Source organism: Lithobates pipiens, unplaced genomic scaffold (genome assembly GCF_037356315.1).
Source record: "Lithobates pipiens isolate NorthernLeopardFrog02 unplaced genomic scaffold, aLitPip1_a1.2 Scaffold_25, whole genome shotgun sequence".
Taxonomy (NCBI): domain Eukaryota; kingdom Metazoa; phylum Chordata; class Amphibia; order Anura; family Ranidae; genus Lithobates; species Lithobates pipiens.
The window spans coordinates 125,464,422-125,485,872 of record NW_027507787.1 but is presented as its reverse complement, the minus strand read 5'-3'; the positions used below and the strand labels follow the sequence as shown (position 1 = coordinate 125,485,872).

At 43.5% G+C, this 21,451-nt stretch overlaps 1 protein-coding gene across 4 annotated transcripts in view; it reads right to left on the bottom strand.

Moving 5' to 3' along the window:
* Nucleotides 1-216: 216 nt before the first annotated feature.
* The window catches only part of TMEM72 (transmembrane protein 72), a 123,036-nt gene continuing 101,801 nt past the window's right edge, over nucleotides 217-21,451 (bottom strand). For all 4 annotated transcript variants that reach the window (XM_077454830.1, XM_077454831.1, XM_077454832.1 and 1 more), the window contains one exon: nucleotides 217-2,051. In XM_077454830.1, the coding sequence (XP_077310956.1) occupies nucleotides 1,582-2,051 (470 nt within the window). In that variant the 3' untranslated portion in view covers nucleotides 217-1,581. The remainder of the gene's footprint in view (nucleotides 2,052-21,451) is intronic.

Genomic DNA, 21,451 nt, shown 5'->3' with positions numbered 1-21,451 from the left:
TGTTTTTTTTTTTTTAGCTGTATATAAAGATTTCCAAACAGCTGTTATTCATACAGGCAGTTTAATGTTAAGCTTCCTGAACCCTGCTGCTTTTTTTTATATATTATGAAGGAAATGATTAAAGAAATCTTTACCAGCTATGGATCCAATACATCACCAAGGCCAATATAACAGAAACTGATCCTGTGCTCATACAAGGCAACACAGAACTCTTAGTTTAGTGTAGAAGAGAAACTTTTATATTATTACAACAGAATTGGAAACCTAAATTAACTGACACACCAAGATTAAGGTTTCAGTAGATGTGATGCCTAAATCTATGAAAAAGCATACAGTACATAGGTAGGCCATGTTTGTATAACTGGGGAAACAATGAAATGGGCCACAGGCTCTGTATCCAAGAATCAGAGGTCTAAATATTAATATGTCGCACATGAATTATAGCTGAAAAAAATCATTAGTGACTTTCAAATATTACTTTCAAATCTACAACGTAGTAACTCTCATTAATCTACCAAAATTTAATCCACACTCTTGTGCTACCTAGAATAATATGTGCGAAAGGACTAAGAAACTGTCTAAACAAATGTTCGTATCTAGAATTGTCACATAGCATTACCCATGGTAATTTTAGGAAAACTGCAGATGTTTTTGTGAAACAAATTACTTTTTTGTGTTCTTAACTGCTATCCATGCAGTGATATGTTTTTTTCCTGTTGTGTAGACACCCCCGCAACTTAGCTTTTTATTGCTGGCCATTTCTGAATCAGGTAAGAAAGCTTAGATTTTACCAATGCAGTAGAAACATTTCCGATCTCTTAGCTCTGCTGTCAATCAATATATTTCTACACATTCTGTAGTGGAGTGACATGGTGATGTAGTGTATACCTGAAAAATGTGTGTGTGTGTGTGTGTGTATGGGTGGAGGGGGAAACCTTGATGGGAAGTAGAGAAGACTTATGTCAGCAGGACCACAGCACAAATGTGAAAAGTTTACTGACTTTTCATATGTGCTGGCACACTTGCTACGGACATGAGCTGTATAGTGGAGCTAACCTTAACAAAGTATCTAAAGATGCTTCATTGGCATACCTCACCTCAAGACATAGGGACTGAATATTTTGCAGGGTACCAGTTGCTGGGCTGCATGTTAGCTTTACCCCCACTGAGAACAGAAAATGTTAGGTTTACCACAAACTCTTTTCTATCATCCATTTGCTGGTTGGTATAATCACATTAAAATGTGTTTACCCACATTAGGTAATAAAATTGATCACAGTGTTCAACATCTACAGTATGTTACAAGCATGAAGTAGCAAATAAATTACAACAGTTTATCTTCAATCTCACAATAAACACCTTTGCTTCACTCTACAGCATAAACTACCATGGGATCCATTGTATAATCATCATGTAGCATAATATTAAAGAGCAAGTATTTCTTTGGTCAAGGATATACTTGGTATTTCACCCAAAAAAAATGTTCTTGCAAAAACAGTCTGCAAGGGTTTGGGTTAGATTCACAGTTCTCAAGAAAATAATATTGAATAACAGAGTGTTACTTTTTTTTAACCCAAATCCCTAAAAAATACCAGAAGTCATGGGTAAGGTGTTGGGAACCTGTTTGAGCTCGGTTGGTATGATAGGAATAGTGTCAGAAATTGTCACCTCATGCTCATTGTCCTGTTCTTCAAGAATACCCTCCTCCAGGGGGATAATTTTGATAGCCTTTTCCTCAAAGTGAACTTGTTTCTTTTTAGCAGAAGAGTCTATAGAAGTATCTATGTGACCTTGGTCTGTTGTCTTAGATGGTTGGCGATCCTTCTTTACTTTGAGTATGCTCCTCATTTGGGTTAGTAGAGACTCTTTCTTCTCCCGCAGGGAGCCATTGAATGTGTAAGTTTGTTCTGTGTCTCCAGCTCTTGTCATGGCAATGGCTGTTGTAGAGGGGTCTGTGTAATATTCAGCCTGCAAAACGCAATCCTTGCTCTTAGTCTTCTTCCGTTTACTCAAGAAAAGATAGGCAAGACCGGTGACAATTAACATGGTTCCTGTGAGCAGATATAAGGAAGCTGTTTTAGCCTTGATAAGTTATTGATTTTCTATATTGTACTAACATTTTCTAGGTTAGATCTGCATAGACTACCAGTTAAGGGGTAACAGTACATAAAAACAAACTTTGCATCAATGAACAACATTGGATAAAGTAAAGCTGCACGATTCTGGCTAAAATGAGAATCACATATTTTTTTTTGCTTAGAATAAAGATCATGATTCTCTTATACATTATACAAAAAAATTGGCTAACATTACTGTTTCTTTTTTTTATTTTTTATTCATTAAAGTGTATTTTTTCCGGAAAAATTGTGTTTTTTACAGCCATTTGATTTTTTTAGGGTCTCCGCAAAAAAAATATATATAATGTTTGAGGGTTCTTAATAATTTTCTAGCAAAGAATACTAATTGTAACTTGTAAACAACAAATGTCAGAAAAAGGTTTTGTCTTTAAAGAGGAGGGCCGTTTAAAAAAAAAAATTATTAAAAGTCAGCAGCTGCAAACACTGCAGCTGCTGACTTAACCTCCCTGGCGGTATGATTCAGTCTGGAATAAGGTGCTGAAAGCAGTACAATTATTTTGCATGGAAATCTGGCTTTTATTTTGTAGTCCTGTAATTCTTAGGAATAACGCTCTGAAATCTCTTCAAACCAGAGTCTAGCGGACATCCCGGGTATGATAAAGTTTATAATATAATAAAGAATAATAAAAATTATTCAATAATGTAATCAAATCCAAAAAAAACTGAAAAAGGGACATGTTTTGGTTGCTATGGACAATCTCCAAATTCCAAGCAGTAAAAAACAGTATTTATAATATAAAAGTGCATGCAGGGCATTGCACAAACCACTAGGGACAAAGGGGGTGTGTATTTTTTACTACAGCACTGTAATCTGTAAGATTACAGTGCTGTGTGGGTTTTGTGTGTTTTTACTTTTTTGAATTTGCCGCCGTTCTCCGCTCCCGTGCGTCGTAACGTCGCAGGGAACGGAGCTCGGCGGCATTCGGCACTGTGAATCGAGCGCAGGACGGCTCGATCACACAACGCGGCGGACATCGCTGGATCCAGGGGACAAGGTAAGTAACGATCCCTGTGTCCTCCCCTGCATCGAGCGGTGCAAACCCGAGTCTGGCTCGGGGTTACCGCTATTGTAATGAAAATCCCAACCTGAGCCAGACTCGGGATTACCGCTAGGGAGGTTAATAAGCACACTTACCTTTCCAGGGTGCCCGCGATGTCAGCTCTCGGGTCCCGACGCCGCCATTCCTTCTAAGGGAAACAGGCAGTGGAGCCTTACGGCTTCACTGCCGTTTCCTACTGCGCATGCGCGAGTCGCACAGCGCTTTGTGAATGGGGCGCGCTGTGTTCTGGGACACACAGTTCCCAGAACACAGCGCGACCCATTACCCAGAAGACAACGCAACGAGGAGAGAAGAAAGAAGATCTCCGCGGAGGAGGAAGAGGAAGATTAGGATTATGTGCCTAGCAACGGGCATTTCTAGTAAGTAAAAAAAAAAATAGATTTTTTTGTAATTTTTAATATTTTTTTTTTTTTCAGGGTGGCCCTCCACTTTAAGTGATTAAACTGATCTCATGTACAGACCTATGCTCATCCCTTTGACCTAAAGAACTATATGTTACAATGTTTCTCTAACTCAGATGTTGTGATACACTTGGCAGACTGCCTGTTTTTTTTTTTTTTTGTCAGCTGTCAGAAGTGAGCATAGAACTCTCTGCAGTTCTTACATAGGATCAGGAAATGCTGTTTTAAGCACTTGGAAGATTTGGCTGCTGAATGACCAGGCCATTTTTTTGCGATCTGGCACTGTGTCTCTTCAACTGACAATTGCGTGATCGTGCGAGGCTACACCCAAACAAAATTGACGTCCTTTTTTTCCCACAAATAGAGCTTTATTTTGGTAGTATTTGATCATCCCAGCAGTTTTTATTTTTTGTGCTATAAACAAAAAAAGAGCGATAATTTTGAAAAAAAAAAAACACAAAATTTTGTACTTATAATAAATACCCCCATTTTTTTTTAAAAAGCTAATTTTTTCTTAGTTTAGGCTGATATGTATTCTTCTACATATTTTTGGTAAAAAAAAAAATCACAATAAGCATATATTGATTGGTTTGCGCAAAAGTTATAGCGTCTAAAAAATAGGGGATAGATTTATAGCATTTTTTTTTTTTATTTTTTTTTTTACTAGTAATGGCGGCGATCTGCAATTACTAATCAGGACTGCAACATTATGGTAGGCACATCGGACACTTTTGACACATTTTTGGGACCATGGACATTTATAGAGCGACCAGTGCTATAAAAATGCACTGATTACTGGAAAAATGTCACTGGCAGGGAAGGTGTTAACACTAGGGGGCAATCAAGGGGTTAACTGTGTTCCCTGTGTGTTTCTCTAACTGTAGGGGGGGAGGAGACTGACCTAGAGGAAATAACAGATCATGATTCCTAGCTATTAGGAACTCACGATCTGTCTCTCCTCACACTCACTGTTCTGCCTCTCATGCCCGCGATCACTCGTGGCCAGCGTCATTGTGACCGTCGGCTGCGAGCATCGGCACCCCGCAGTGCAGCTGCAATTTTTGGCCACCATTGGTTCGCCGGACCCTGGCCTTCTCAAATACTCATGATCCCTGGGTTTAGTCAGTCTTCATCCCTTTTCGAGCTCTACCCCATTGTAGCAGCCGCCCAGCTCTGGGGTCATACCTGGACAGGACAAACCGTAGGTTTTACCACCAATAACCAGGCCACAGCCGAAATTGTCAACAAAGGCAGGTCTAAGTCTCTCTCTGTGATGTCCTTCCTACGCAGGCTGGTGCAGCTGTATCTGCAGCATCAGTTTAATGTATACTGCACGTTTGTCCCAGGAGAGTACAACCTTGCAGCTGACGCACTGTCTCGCTTTAATTTCCTGTCCTTCTTTCAGCAGGTTCCCGGAGCAGATACGGTGTCAGCTCCTATCCCGCATTGGTCTCAATGGACCCTGGACTAGAGCCGCATCTACATAGAGCCACTCAGCTCATCAACCGATCACTCTCAGACAATACTCTGAGAGCCTACCGGGTAGCCTGGAAAGCGTTCAATACATTTCTGGTTGCCTCCACAGTAGGCACCCCCACAGATGCCAGGCATATACTAGCCTTCACCTCATACTGCCATAATCAACTGGCCTTGTCCTTCAACACCATCCGTTTATACTTAGCTGGCATACAGCACTTCCTCTCACTTCAGGATCCTACCAAACCATCCATCTTCTCGTCCCACGCGATCCGAGCCATCCTGCGCAGCATCCAGAAGCAACAGCCGCCAATAAAAGTCAAACGGCTCCCCATCACCAGTTCCATCTTCAGGGACATGTCCACCATGCTTACCAGCTACCCCTTCGGTGTTCTCCCCAGTCTGGTCATACAGGCAGCCATTTACCTGGCCTACTATGGCTTCCTACGGCCCAGCGAGTTCACTCATAACAGCTCACACAGTCCAGTCCTTCGCAGACGTCATCTGCTCCGTCACCAGGACCACTTCATCCTCCACCTCTCGGTAACCAAGACCCAGCAGGCAGGCACCGGCGTAGATATCCACCTCTACAAAACCAACAACGCCTGGTGCCCGGTCGCTGTGCTTACGCAGTTACTCTCTCTGCTACCCGAGCTCCCGGACTCTAGCCCTCTTTTGCCCTTCCCGGTCAAACCATTAACGAACTACCAGTTCATTAAACATGTTAGGATTCTCCTCCGCAACTTGCTCCTCAATCCCGGTGGGTACTCTGGCCACTCCTTCTGCATCGGAGCAGCTTCATCCGCATCCCGACATGGGGTCCGGACCACGTCATCAAAAGATTGGGCAGGTGGAAATCGGCCTGCTTCGCTCGATACATCCCTAACCCACAGGCAGAGATGTCTCGGGCATTCACCCAACTGGCTCAATAAAGATTAAGCTGGAAACAATAAAACTCTCTTACCCCTACCTAAGTGTTTTGCCCCCTTATTTTGGTATAACGTCCATTAGACCAGGGCACACTTTCAGGTCCATTTCATATAGGGTATCTCATGATAAGTTTGTATTGTTCAGATACGTATCGGTCATAGGGCTTCAGCCATAAGTAAGAAGGCCAGTATGGTGGCCTGAATTTATGGGAGGAGCCCGGGGGGTATTTAACCAGCCCACTCGCCTGTGGTCTTTGTCGGTTTCCTGTGCGCAATACCCACCCTTCCATCCCCTTTTTTAGGGCATTTCTCTAAACATTTCTCTTCAAACACATTCATTTCTAATCACTGGGTATGCCCCCTTATATTGGTATACCGTCCATTAGACCAGGGCACACTTTCAGGTCCATTTCATATAGGGTATCTCATGATAAGTTTGTATTGTTCAGATACATATCGGTCATAGGGCTTCAGCCATAAATATATATTATATATATATATATATATATATATATATATATATATATATATATATATACACATATATATATATATATATATATAATATATAGAGGCACTGGTTGGCAGGATTGTGAACCATGTATTTGTGTGACCTTGGTGTATATTTTCTGCACGGGTTTCCATGCATTCAGAAACACGCAGGTGCAAACCCAGCATAAATGACACTGTGAAAGCCAGGGCCGTCTTTAAGGCAGGGCAAAAGGGGCAGCTGCCATTGTTTTGGGGCCCAAAGCAGCTGCCTCATACTTGCCAACTATCCCAGTTTAAATTCCCTTGTCCCTTGAAGCTTTAGTCCTGTGCTGTGTCCCGATATCTCAGTGTAAAGTGCTTGTACTAATGCTGCACAGCTCTGCCCTATTGTTGTGTACAGATGACTCACCTGCAGAACCTGTGTTTACATGTAAATAACCGGCATTCATATGTAAATAGCGGTGGCATTACTAAGTAAATAGCTGCGGCCGGCGGCATTGATATGTAAATAAAGGTGGCATTCATGTGTGTATCATGCTCCCCTGCAGTGAGGAGATGATGTGCTGTAACCTCTAGCAACCAATCAGTGAGCAGTATTACTGCACATTCATCTCTAGAAACCAATTAACAAGCAGAAATAATTTGCTGTAACCTCTAGCAACTAATCAGTGTACCGTAATATGCACTGTAACCTCTAGCAACCAGGCATTAAGCAGTAATGATATGCTGTAACCAATGACAACCAATCGCAATCGCTGCCTGATCTGATACATTAAACTTATTTTAAGTCTAGCTGCTATTTATTGTATGTCTCAGAGCAGGTGCAGAGTGAAATTGCATGAGGGGGGGGCCCAAGAAAATTCTTGCCCAGGGTCCAATCAATATTAAAGATGGCCCTGGTGAAAGCGACGCGTGTTTGGTGGGCGTAGCCATACATTTTCTCTGTGGGTTGCATGATGCAAGCATGCATGAGGGCCCTCTTAGCAAGCAGCAGTGGGGGAAGAGGAGGGAAGTATGACATGTTTATTATTTAAAAAAATAAAAAAAATTGGCTAGAATCACTTTCATTTTCTGACTAGTTCCCCTTCCTGCTTGTTCCCAGGAATGGGGTGTGGGTGGGGATAAAACAATTCCATTCCACCCCAATCACCAACCACATGAAGGCCCAGCAACACCCACAGTAACCCTTAGACCCACCAACACCAACTCCCAGAACTGGTACAAATGACTCCCATAGCCTGCCCTGAAACTACAGAGGCTCAAAAGATCGTGGGACATATAATATCAGGACAGGCAAAGCAAGGAAATAGGCAGTCAAAGAAAATATATAGGAGGAGGAGTGACATCACAGACACAGAAACCTACTTTATACGGCTTTATACAAGCCTGCTTCTGGACACCCCCCCCCCCCCCCCCGTATACAGTAATTGTCAGCTTTGATTAATCAAAGTCGGCATTACTATATACTGAGAGAAGGTGTGGACAGGGGTAGCTTTTAAAAAAAAGCTGTTTGAACCTGTTTATGAACAATACTGCTCCAGACACCAGGGATGAATGTAGTTCTGCAAATGTATGGCAGTTACAGAAACCTAACAAGTTTAAAAAAAGTGTTTTTTTTCAAAACAAAATATTCCTCTTTTTTAACCCCTTAGTTTACTCTAATCAGCTGTAATTAACCAATTTGTGCCCGTGCTATAGCCAAAAGATGGCTACAGCATGGACACTAACTGCCGGGAGGGCGTCCCTGGACGTCCTCCTGTTTACTTTCCCTCTGCCGCGCATCAGGGAAGTTCTGTGTTGGCCGTCCACGGCCAATCACAGATCGTGCTAAATGGCCAATCACAGCGGCCATTTAACACTCGATCGGCATGTCCAATGAGAGGTGATCTCATATGTAAACACATGAGATCATCTCTCATCGCCGGCTCTCCCTCCTCATAAAAAGACAGCGTGTGAGCAGGGAGACATGAACGGCTGCAGCTGCAGCGTCAGTGAGAAGAACACACATACAGTAAAACACACACACAGTGAAACACACACATACACACACACACACACACACATGCCCACCTGTCCCCAGTGCCACCTATCAGTGCCATCTGTCCCCTGTGCCACCTGTCCCCAGTGCCACCTATCAGTGCCATCTGTCCCCAGTGCCACCTGTCCCCAGTGCCACCTATCAGTGCCATCTGTCCCCAGTGCCACCTGTCAGTGCCACGTGTCCCCAGGGCCACCTATCAGTGTCATCTGTCCCCAGTGCCACCTGTCCCCAGTGCCACCTGTCAGTGCCACGTGTCATCAGTGCCACCTGTCAGTGTCACACGTCAACAGTGCCACGTATCAGTGCCATCTGTCATCAGTGTCAGGTGTAATCAGTGCCACGTATCAGTGCCATCTGCCATCAGTGCCATGTGTCATTGTCCTGGTGCTCCAGGGCCTTCAAAAGTGTAATAGGTAGTCAACAAGTTAGATGTGTCATTTATGCTCATAGAACACTTGACAGTGCTCCCTGCATGTTGGGCCTCTCTAAGTGGCCAGGCTGTAAAAAAAAGTCCCACACATGTGATATCATAATACTCAAGAGGAGTAGCAGAATGTATTTTGGGGTGTTATTTTTGGTATACACATGCCATGTGAGAGAAATAACATATTACAATGACAATTTTGTGGGGAAAAAAATCTTAATTTTGCAAAGAATTGTGGGAAAAAATTACAACACCAAAAACCTCACCATGCCTCTTACTAAATACCTTGGAATGTCTACTTTCCAAAAAGGGGTCATTTGGGGGGTATTTGTACTTTCCTTGGTTGTTCGGGCCGCAAGAAATGAGACCACCAGTACATCAGGTGTGATCAATTTTTTATGATTTGCACCACAACTTGTAGACTCTATAACTTTCACAAAGACCAAATAATATCCACTAATTTGGGCTATTTGTACCAAAGATATGTAGCAGTATAAATTGTGGCCAAAATTAATTGAAAAAAATGTATAATTTGCAAAATTTTATCACAGAAACAAAGAAAAATGCGTTGTTTTTTCAAAATTTTCGGTCTTTTTTCATTTATAGCGCAAAAAATAAAAAACCCAGAGGTGATCAAATACCATCAAATGAAAGATCTATTTGTATGGAAAAAAAAGAGAAAAAATGTATTTGGGTACAGTGTTACATGACTGAGTAATTGTCATTCAAAGTGTTAGAGCACCGAAAGCTGAAAATTGGTCTGGGCAGGAGGGAGGTTTAAGTGCCCAGTAGGCAAGTGGTTAAAGTGGTTATAAAGGCCAAAGGTTTTTTACCTTCATGCATTCTGTGCATGAAGGCAAAAAAACTTCTGTGTGCTGCTCCCCCCACAGCCCCCTCTAATTTCGCTGAGCCCCCTCTCAATCCAGTGATGTGCATGGAAACCTCGGCTGTCCCGGGAAGTCCTCTTCTCTTTGGCTGAGACAGCAGCAGGAGGCATTGGCTCTCACTGCTGTCAATCACAGCCAGTGAGCCAATGAGGGGAGAGTGGGGTGTGGTTACGAGCAGTGACTCTATGGGGGTTATTTACTAAAGGAAAATCAACTTTGCACTGAAAGTGCACTTGGAAGTAAAGTCTCTGTAGACCCGAGGGGGACATGCAAGGAAAATAAAAAATAGCATTTTAGCTTGCACATGATTGGATGATAAAATCAGCAGAGCTTTCACTCATTTCAGATGTACCCCCTAGATTTAGAGCAACTGCACTTCCAAGTGCACTTTCAGTGCAAAGTGGATTTGCCTTTCATAAATAACCTCCTATGTGTCTTATGGATGCACAGAGCAGGGCTTGAGAGCGAGCACACACCAGTGCCCTATAGCAAGTGGTTTGCTATTGGGGGCACTGGTCATGGGAGAGGAGCCAGGAGTGGCAGAGAGAGACCCGAAAAGAAGAGCATCAGGGCTGCTCTGTGCAAAACCAGGTAAGTATGACATGTTTTTTTTAAAAGCAGAACCTTTAATACTACTTTAACTCCTTATCCCCGGTACACACAATCGGAAATTCCTCCATCAAAAGTCCGATGTGAGGTTTTGTTCGGAAATTCCAACCATGTGTATGCACCATCAGACTTTTTCTGGCAGAATTCCAGCCAGCAAAAGATTGAGAGCAGGTTCTCAATTTTTCGATCGGAAAAAGTTCTGATCGGAAATTCCAATCGTCGGTACCGATTCTGACACGCAAAATTCCTACTCATGCTCTCAAACAATTTGACGCATGCTCTGAAGCATTGAACTTAATTTTCTCGGCTTGTCGTAGTGTTGTACATCACCGCGTTCTTGATGGTTGAAAGTTCAGAGAACTTTTCTGTGACCGTGTGTATGCAAGCCAAGCTTGAGCGGAATTCCGTTGGACAAATCATCCAAGTTTTTTTCCGACGGAAAATCCGCTTGTGTTTACGGGCATTAGTCTCCTTCTCTCAACTATTATTCTCCTTCAGATTTTTCTGTTTTTTTCTATTTGATCAACTATTAATATTAAATTTCAATTATTTTTGTTTTGTTTGTTGATATTTTTACACATTTAACATATATTTACACATTTACGATTTAAAAAAAGCGCAAAATATATAAAAAAAACAAAAAAACACTTTATGTCATGTGTAAAGAACTTTGCATTAAGTGTGTACCAGTATTATAATTTTAGTGATATTTTAACCACTTGGGGACCGCCTATCACAGATGTACTGCAGCAGAGCAGCCCCAGGCGCCAGATCACACGTACGTGATTCGCTTAGGGCAGGGGGCAGGGGGTGCATGCACGTACGCCCATCACCCAGGTTGTCCAGCCATTCACTTCAGCACAAGCTGATCAGTGTGTCCTAGCCAATGATTTGGACACCCGCTGAGTGAATGACAGGAGAGAGTTCTGTGTAGGTAAATTACACAGCACACTCTGTAAGCAATGTTAGGCTCAGAGTTAACACTTTGATTGCCCCTAAATGTTAACCCCTTCCCAGCCAGTCATTAGTACAGTGACAGTGCCTATTTTGAGCACTGATCACTATTTTAGTGTCACTGGTGATGTCAGTGGCAGTTCCCCCCCCAGTGTCAGTTATGCCGCATACACACGATCGGACTATCCGGCGGACTTAGTACGGTGGACCTAGTCCGGCGGAACACCTGCCGGACTTTGCAGCTGAGGCCCGCCCCTGATGATGTCACAGTCCCAGCATTCTCCGGGACTGTGACATCATAAGGGGCGGGGTCACCATGTGACATCACCCTGTGACCCTGCCCCTTGTCCCTATATAAGTCGCCGCACAACACATCCCTGTCATTGTGGCCAGAGAGAGCGTTGAGTAAACATCTCAAGGAAGAAGAAGAAGAGAAGATGAGAATGCGGCGGTGACAGAAGACCGGGCCACCACTAGTAAAAGAGCTGGAAGAAGAAAGCGGAGGCCCGGCAAGAAGAACCGAAGAGGGGAACAAGACCCCAGAAGAGGGGGACAAGACCCCCGAAGTTGGAAGAAGACTCCTGGACGGCAGTGACGATGACGAAGAAGAAAGACGGGCTCCTCCGCTAGTAAAAGAGCTAGCAGAATATAGCGGAGGAGTCTGGCGAGAAGACCCCCCATGACGGAAGACCACCTGAGCTGTCCAATAAATTATTTTAAAAACATGTGTTGTGTTTTTTTCTTTACACTTTTTTATACCAGGTGAATGGGTACGGGTACATGGTACCCCAATACTCATTCACATAGGGTGGGGGCTGGTATCTGGGGGCCCCCTTATTAAAGGTGGCTCCCGGATTCCGGTAAGCCCCCGCCCACACACCCCGACAACCAACGGCCAGGGTTGTCGGGAAGAGGCCCTTGTCCTCACCAACATGGGGACAAGGTGCTTTGGTGTTCCCCCTTACCCAAAGCACTCGCTCGTCCCCACCCACTTTCTTGATCGGCCGGGCTGCGTGCTCGGATAAGGGTCTGATATGGACCCTGGTGGGGACCCCCACGCCATTTTTTCAGCGTAGGGCTTCCCCTTTAAGTCCATACCAGGTGACGGAGCCAGCGAGGTGTCAATCTCGCCGATGGAGGCGGCGACATTGACTTCCTGCACTAGTCCCGTCTACCTGGAGCCACGTTTAAAATGAACAGACTCTTCTCTGTGTGAGCAAGTAATTTCAAAATTCCAGCAGACTAGCACATAGACGGATTGATTTTTTATATTTTTTTTATATTTTGTTATCAAATTCTGTAAACTGGTAATTTTTCTCCTTCATTGATGTACGCTGATGAAGCTGCAGTGATGGGCACCGATAGGTGGCAGTGATGGGCACTGATGGGTGGCAGTGATGGGCACTGATTGCTTACACTAATAGGCAGCACTGCTAGGTGGCACTGATTGGCACCACTGGTGGGCACTGATAGGTGGCACTTGTGGGCATTGATAGGTGGCACTGGTGGGCACTGTGGACACAATGACAGGTGGCATTGGCAGGGGGTACTACATGGCACAGAGGAGGCAGATGTGCCTCCTTCCTCTTTGGGACCGATGTTCCTTTAACATAAGCCAGTAATCGGCTTTTTTTTCTCCTCACGCTGTCAGCATGAGGAGAAAAAAAAACGTTCATCGAGCTTTTGTTTACATCATGCGATCTGCTGTCAGTGGCTGTCAGCTGATCACATGGTAAGGGGCCAGGACCGGCCCCTTACTAGGATCGGTGATCAGCTGAGTCTCCGTTACTCAGTGATCACAGTGTGCTACCCATGCGCCCTGCAGGGTGGTACTCCTGACGGCTGATCCTTGCACAATGAGATGCCAAAATCATTCAATAAATCTTTTAAAACTGCAAGCTAGGTGGGCATGTGCAATTAACATTATTATGCTATGCATTTTCCTATTGTGTAAAATCTAATATTGATTAATTGTTATTACATTAATTACATGTTTTATGTAACCTAGATGAAACTATAGATGTATGCAGTGCCTCGAAGAAGCAGGAATCTGCGAAACATGTCAGCTCCTCTGCATATGAAAGCATTTTGTTTCATATACTAAGTATCAATTCATGGTCTAAATGGTTCATGACTATGTGATGATTTTTTTAAAATAAATGTAATACTTTCTTAAACCATGCTCTGGTGTATATGTGCTTACCTTGGTAACAGACACTTATATCTCCAATTAAAATCCCATAATTTTTGAGGGAGCAGTGTCTCTCTCCTACTCTTCCTCCTTTTATCTAATACTAGGGATTTGCAGATACATGTCTGATTCTGGAAACTGTCCAACAACAAATAAATTTATAGTGTGTTTTATGGTATAGAGGTTGTGAAAAAAAAATTATTGTTGCAAATCTTGTTTTTCCTTAAAAAAACAAAAAAACAAACAAACCCAAGCTAGGACTGGGGTTACATAGTTACATAGTTAGTCAGGTTGAAAAAAGACACAAGTCCATCCAGTTCAACCTTAAAAACAAATAAATAAAATAAAAAAATAATCGTACAATCCAAATACCCAATTTTATGCTCACAATTGATCCAGAGGAAGGCGAAAAAAAACCCCCAGCAGAACATGCTCCAATTTGCTACAGCAGGGGAAAAAAATTCCTTCCTGATCCCCCAAGAGGCGATCGGATTTTCCCTGGATCAACTTTACCTATGTTAGTACCTAGTTATATTATGTACCATCAGGAAAGTATCCAGGCCTTTCTTAAAGCAATCTACTGAGCTGGCCAGAACCACCTCTGGCGGAAGTCTATTCCACATTTTTACAGCTCTTACTGTGAAGAAACCTTTCCGTACTTGAAGATGAAATCTCATTTCCTCTAGACATAAAGAGTGCCCCTGTGTCCTCTGGGTTGACCGTACAGAGAACAACTTAACACCAAGTTCACTATATGGACCCCTAATATATTTGGACCTGTTGATCATATCCCCCCTTATTCTCCTCTTCTCAAGAGTGAATAAATTTAGTTCCTCTAATCTCTCCTCATAGCAGAGCTCCTCCATTCCTCTTATCAGTTTGGTTGCCCTTCTCTGCACTTTCTCCAGTTCCCCGATATCCTTTTTGAGAACTGGTGCCCAAAACTGAACTGCATATTCCAGGTGAGGTCTTACTAATGATTTGAACAGGGGCAAAATTATATCTCTCTCCTAATACAAGAAAGGACTTTTCTTGCTTTGGAAACAGAAGCTTGGCATTGCATGTTGTTATTGAGCTTATGATCTACCAAAACCCCCAGATCCTTCTCCACTATGGATTCCCCCAGTTGTACTCACCCTAGCATGTATGATGCATGCATATTCTTAGCCCCCGAGTGCATAACTTTACATTTATCAACATTAAACCTCATCTGCCACATAGTCGCCCAATTAGACAGTGTATTGAGGTCGGCTTGTAAATTGGAGACATCCTGTAAGGATGTTATTCCACTGCATATCTTGGTGTCATCTGCAAAGACAGAAATGTTACTTTTGATCCCAGACCCAATATCATTTATAAAGATGTTAAAAAGTAAGGGTCCCAGCACTGAATCTTGGGGTACACCACTGATAACCTTAGACCATTCAGAGTAAGAATCATTAACCACTACTCTCTGAATTCTGTCTTTTAGCCAATTTTCTATCCATTTACAAACTGATATTTCCAAACCTGTAGACTTTACCTTACACATGAGCCGTGTGTGCGGAACTGTATCGAACGCTTTTGCAAAATCCAAGTATATCACGTCCACTGCCACCCCTCTGTCCAAGGTTTTACTTACCACCTCATAAAAACAAATCAGATTTGTCTGACAACTTCTGTCTTTCATGAATCCATGCGGTCTGTTGATTAAAGTGTTTTTGTTCAGCAAGAACTCGTCAATGTGGTCTTTTATTAAACGCTCCAGTATCTTCCCAGCTATAGAAGTTAAGCTAACAGGTCTATAGTTACTTGGTAAAGACTTTGATCCCTTTTTAAATATAGGCACCACGTTCGCCCTGCGCCAATCCAGTGGGACTATTCCCGTCATTAATGAGTCCCTAAAAATTAGATACAATGGCTCTGAAATTACAGAGCTCAATTCTTTTAGGATCCGTGGGTGGATGCCAGCAGGGCCAGGTGCTTTATCCACCTTTATTCTGTCTAAATATTTCTGGACCATATCACTTTTGAGCAATTGTGGATCATTTGGGGATGTGTCACTATCACCCCCATTATGGACATGCGCTCCCCTATGCTCTTTTGTGTACACAGAGCTGAAGAAAGTGTTTAATAAATTAGCCTTCTCTTTGTCCCCAGTCACCAACTCTAGATTATTTTGTAAAGGGCCTACATGCTCAGACTTGACCTTTTTACTATTAATATATTTGAAGAATTTTTTGGGGTTTGTCCTACTATCTTTTGCAATCTGTCGTTCGTTTTGAATTTTTGCATCCTTGATTTCCTTTTTACATATTCTGTTAATTTCTTTGTAACATTTAAATGACACTAGTGATCCTTCATTTTTATATTTTTTAAAAGCTCTTCTCTTATAGTTTATAGCTTTTTTAACTTTGGCCGTGAGCCACATAGGTTTTGTTTTTAGCCTTTTCAACTTATTGCCCATGGGAATATACTTTGCAGTGAGGTCCCAAACAGTCTTTTTGAAGAATTCCCATTTCTGTTCTGTGCCCATTGAAGCGAATATTCTCTCCCAGTCTAAGTCCTGGAGAGTAGCCCTCATCCTTGGAAAATTTGCTCTCTTGAAGTTAAGTGTTGTTATCTTACCCGTATGTATTTCTTGTTTAGCGTTAACATCAAAGGAAATCATGTTATGATCACTGCTACCCATGTGTTCCTTTATCTGGACATTAGTAATAAACTCTGCATGGTTTGAGATTACCAGGTCCAACAGAGCTTCATTCCTAGTTGGGGCCTCAATAAACTGGACCATAAAATTGTCCTGTAATAGGTTTTATCATTTTTTGCCCTTTAACTGTCCCAGCAGTGCCATCTGGGTAGTTAAAATCCCCCATTATTATCACTGTCCCAGCCCTTGCAGCCCTTTCCATCTGTGCAAGGAGCCGAGTCTCCACCTCCTCATTCACATTGGGTGGTCTATAACAAACTCCAACGATTAACTTTGAACTACACCCATCTAAATGCAGTTCCACCCATAATGCTTCAAACTCATCACACTCTGCATCCACCAGCTCCTCTTTCACACTTGCTTTGAGATCACTTGTCACATAGAGACAGACCCCGCCACCTTTCCTTTTTACCCTGTCTCTCCGAAAGAATGCATAGCCAGAAATATTAATAGCCCAGTCATGTGAGGATTGAAGCCAAGTTTCAGCAATACCGATTACATCATAGCTCTCCTCATGCACCACAGCTTCCAACTCACCTATTTTGCTTGGCAGACTTCTGGCATTGGTGTACATTATTAAATTTTGCTCTGGTGTGTTTCATATTATTTTTAGTAGTACAAATTGCACTATAGTTTTCAATGGCTGTTTGCAACATGGGAAATGTCTTGTCACCTGCCATATCCCGCCCCCCATCTATCCCCATTCCACCCTCCATTAATGTCTGACCCCTAACTGACCTGTATGCCCAATGTAATTCTGGTTCACCCTCCCCCCTCAAACCCAGTTTAAATACTCCTCCAGCCTTCCCATAAACCTCTCCCCCAGCACAGCAGACCCCCTTCCATTCAAGTGCAAACCATCGTTAGCATATAGGTTGCACCCCAATGAAAAGGCAGCCCAGTGCTCTAGAAACCCAAATCCCTCCTCCCTACACCAGGTCTTTAGCCATGCATTCAGCTCTCTAACCACCCCCTGCCTTTCCTGTGTTGCGCATGGCACAGGCAATATTTCAGAGAATATCACCTTGGAGGTCCTTCCCTTCAACTTGCAGCCTAGTTCTCTAAATTGATTCTTAAGGAGCCTCCACCTTCCATGTATACGGTCATTGGTTCCAACGTGGACCAAGACTGCTGGGTCATACCCAGCCCCTCCCAGTAATTTATCCACCCAGTCCACCACATGCCGAACCCTAGCTCCAGGGAGACAGCAAACTATTCGGTTGAGGCGATCCTGGCGACAAATTATTCTATCAGTCCTTCTGATTATAGAATCCCCTATAACCACCAACTGTCTAGGCCTATCTGCACTCGCCTCACCTCCTCTACTAGATGGGCTGCTCTCCCGATTGTTAGGGGGAGCGGTGACATCTAGGGCTGCCACCTCTGTGTTTGCCACCCAACTCTGCAAATTTGTTTTGATGCACAAACACAGGACTGGCCTTCCTTTTCTGCGAGCCCCTTCCACTCCCTCTAACTACATTAACCCATCTTCCTATGTGATAATCCTGACATGCCCCTCCACCCTCCACATCAACCCTACTGACCACCTGTTCAGCGAGCAGAGGACCCCTTTCAAGGTTGTCCTTTCTGCCCAGTGTTGCAACTTGCTCCTCCAGATCTCTAATGTGAGCTTCCAGAAGGGCAACCTGCTCACATCTGTCACAGCGGTATGCATCCTGGAGCTGTTGCACCAGTTTTGCATACATGTGGCACTGAGCAAAACCTTCAACCCTGCTAGCACTCATTTCCCAGTTACAATGCAATTACTTAAAGGAAGTTTAAGATGTTACTTACAGGTTAGAGACTCCTGTCTTAACTCCTGTTTTCAACTCCTGGTTATTACCGTATATACTCGAGTATAGGCCGACCCGAGTATAAGCCGAGGCCCCCAATTTACCCCCAAAAAACTGGGAAACCTATTGACTCGTGTATAAGCCGAGGGTGAGATATGCCTGTCCATCCCTGTGTGTGTGTCCATCCATCCATCCATCCCTGTGTGTGTGTCCATCCATCCATCCATCCCTGTGTGTGTGTGTGTCCATCCATCCATCCATCCCTGTGTGTGTGTGTGTGTCCATCCATCCATCCATCCCTGTGTGTGTGTCCGTCCATCCATCCATCCATCCATCCATCCCTGTGTGTGTGTCCGTCCATCCATCCATCCATCCATCCCTGTGTGTGTGTCCATCCCTGTGTGTGTGTCCATCCATGTGTGTGTGTGTGTGTGTGTGTGTGTGTGTGTGTGTGTGTGTGTGTGTGTGTGTGTGTGTGTGTGTGTGTGTGTGTGTGTGTGTGAGGCCTTGTGTGTCCAGCCTACCTGTGTCCCCAGCCTCCGTCCGGTCCCGAGCCTCCGTCCGGTCCCGTCCTGTCCCGAGCCGAGCCTCCGTCCGGTCCGGTCCCGTCCCGTCCCGTCCCGAGACTCCGTCCGGTCCCGTCCCGTCCCGAGCCGAGCCGAGCCGAGCCTCCGTCCGGTCCCGTCCCAGGATCACCGCTCTTCGTCGGCGCCCATTTTCCTGTTCAAATGCCGCGCCTCCCTGTCTGTGATAGGCGGAACACAATTTCCCAGCAGTCTGTGTTCCGCCTATCACGGCCATCCTTTCATCCTCGTCCGTAGTACGAGGATGAGCGGATGTCCGTGATAGGCGGAACACAGGCTGCTGGGAAATTCAGTGTTCCGCCTATCACAGGCGAAGGCGGAGCCGGAGGCGCGGCTTTTGAATTAGAATAGAATGGCCGCTGTCTGTCTGCTCGACACGCTGATCGAGCAGGCAGACAGCGATGACTCGAGTATAAGCCGAGGGGGGCACTTTCAGCCTCAAAAAAGAGGCTGAAAATCTCGGCTTATACTCGAGTATATACGGTAACTCTCCACTTTAGTTCAAAATTCCACTTGTGTTCACAAAATCCACATGCAAGCCACCATCAGGGAGCATGCTCCTAGAGGAGTTTGTATAACTACTTTTATACACCCGTGAACAATTAACCCCTCCCCTAAATTAGCAGAAGGAAAGAAAAAAAATGCTGTTTAAAAAGTCTCAGAAAAAAAGGAGGGGAAAAAAGGTCTTTTAAAAACTGCTAGCAAATGTATCAAATAAAGGAGGGAAAAAATAAAATAACCCCCCCCCCAAAAACAACACGTGCAAGCAGAAGCAGTCAAAAGCACAACTCCTGGTTATTAACTCTCCACTTTAGTTCAAAATTCCACTTGTGTTCACAAAATCCACATGCAAGCCACAGTGGCACAGGGTTACAGTGGCTGTCGAAGCATGAGGTGTGCTCACATAGAAATATGATCTTGAAAAGCCTGCAAGGGTCCAGACGTATGATTTGTTCCACCTTACAAATAACCAGTTGCACCCAGAGGTGCTCAACCATACCCAAATTCTGGAATGAGTGGTCTAAACTGTTAAGATACATCAGTGTGTTAGGTACCAAAAGTGTGTGGATGAGTTGGTGTCCCATGTGGAGCAACATACTGATACAGACCTCCAGGATCTGCCCACCAAGCCTGTAACCCCTGGAAACAGGATAACAAGGGGTAAATAGGCCACTAGGGAGATGAGTGAGACCTGTGGGTGCCAGGTATGAACAGCCTCCGAGCATAAAAGGAATGTCTTCTGTGAGAGAGACATGGCACATAAGGTGCTGGCAGTGCAAAGGACTGGGGAATTTGGCTGCCAGTTTACACCACATTACATGAGCCTATGAAATGTGACATGAGGAGGCTTGTGCCTCTATTTGTCAAGCCTGTCCTAGCAGCACACCCAGAGACTGAGATTGAAAGGTAGATATGTTCTGTTTTAATAGCTTCATAATTCACCTTGTGAAAAGAGGAGAGAGAAACACCACAGCAGCGCAAGCTGAACCGGCCATGAAGCCAGTTTGTTGACAAGTGATCCCAGTCTGACCTTGCCAAATTTGTGTCAGATCAAATGGAAATACTGTAAACCTGGCGATGCTCAAGACTACTCAACTATGGTGCTCTCAGTGGAGACACCTAATGGAACTGTCAAGCATGTCTAGGGTGTGGTTAAGGTATTACACAGTGTAATAATGGGATGTGCATTGATCCAGAAAACCAAAAAGCAAAATGTATTTAAACAACAATAGAATTGTTTAATGAGTTCCAAAGTCATAGCATACACTTTATTTTTCTACGATAAGCTTGTAATAGTAATACAAACATTTGCTTTTTTTAATAAGCTTTCTTGAAAAATCTAGTCCTAGTCCAGTCTGCTGGCATTCCACAACTTCCTAAATTTCCAGCATGCTTTGCAGCTTCTTCTTTGCTGTTTACTTTCAATTTCTAAGGACTACATATCCATGGCACCTTGCTACCTTCAAGCAGTAATTCCAGTACTGACAGCACCTCCTGAAATTATCCTTCTCAGCACTTCTGCAGTTCAGAAGGCAGGCTCTGTGAAATGTGTAACACAGCAGTACCTGCTCACAGTACATAGTGAATGCGTGCTGCAGAATTCAAGGAAGTATGTTCAAGATTGTTCATATTAATAGGAGTATACTAGAAATATGGAAATGGACAGAGCTGCATGCTGACTTCACCACGTCACTGGAAGTCACCCGGAAGTGAGCCTATGTGCCAGCCAGAACTGTTCTCAACATTGCTCAATAAATCTTACATACCTGTAAGTGCAATATAGGCTTTAATAAATATCCCTGTGGGATTGCACACTATGTGGAGTGTTTGCTCTTTTATTTTACTTTGAGCACATATAGCTATTGGTTAGCGAAAGGAAGATTTATATGGGCTTTATTTATTTTGGCCAATAAGTGGATCAGAGGAAGAGCATGGAAAATGTTGCTTCAGTGGATTATTACATCATATGCTGTTTGTATGATGTATGATTTCAATTTTTGGCCATAGATATGCTTGAAATGAACTTTATAGGGAAGATATGATATATATACCTATAGAATTGCTGGTTATTTTTTTAATTGCTTTTCTTTAAATCCATATCTGACCTGTTGTGCTTGGATTATAAACAATGATTTTTTAACATGCATATTCCTTCGAAAATGGAGAAACGGTTCTGCAGCCAAAATTGTAATATTATTCTCCTGACACCAGTTAAATTAATATGAACCAATGGTCACTGATGCTTACACTGAATTCATTCAGCTTCCAAATTGCTGGGGGA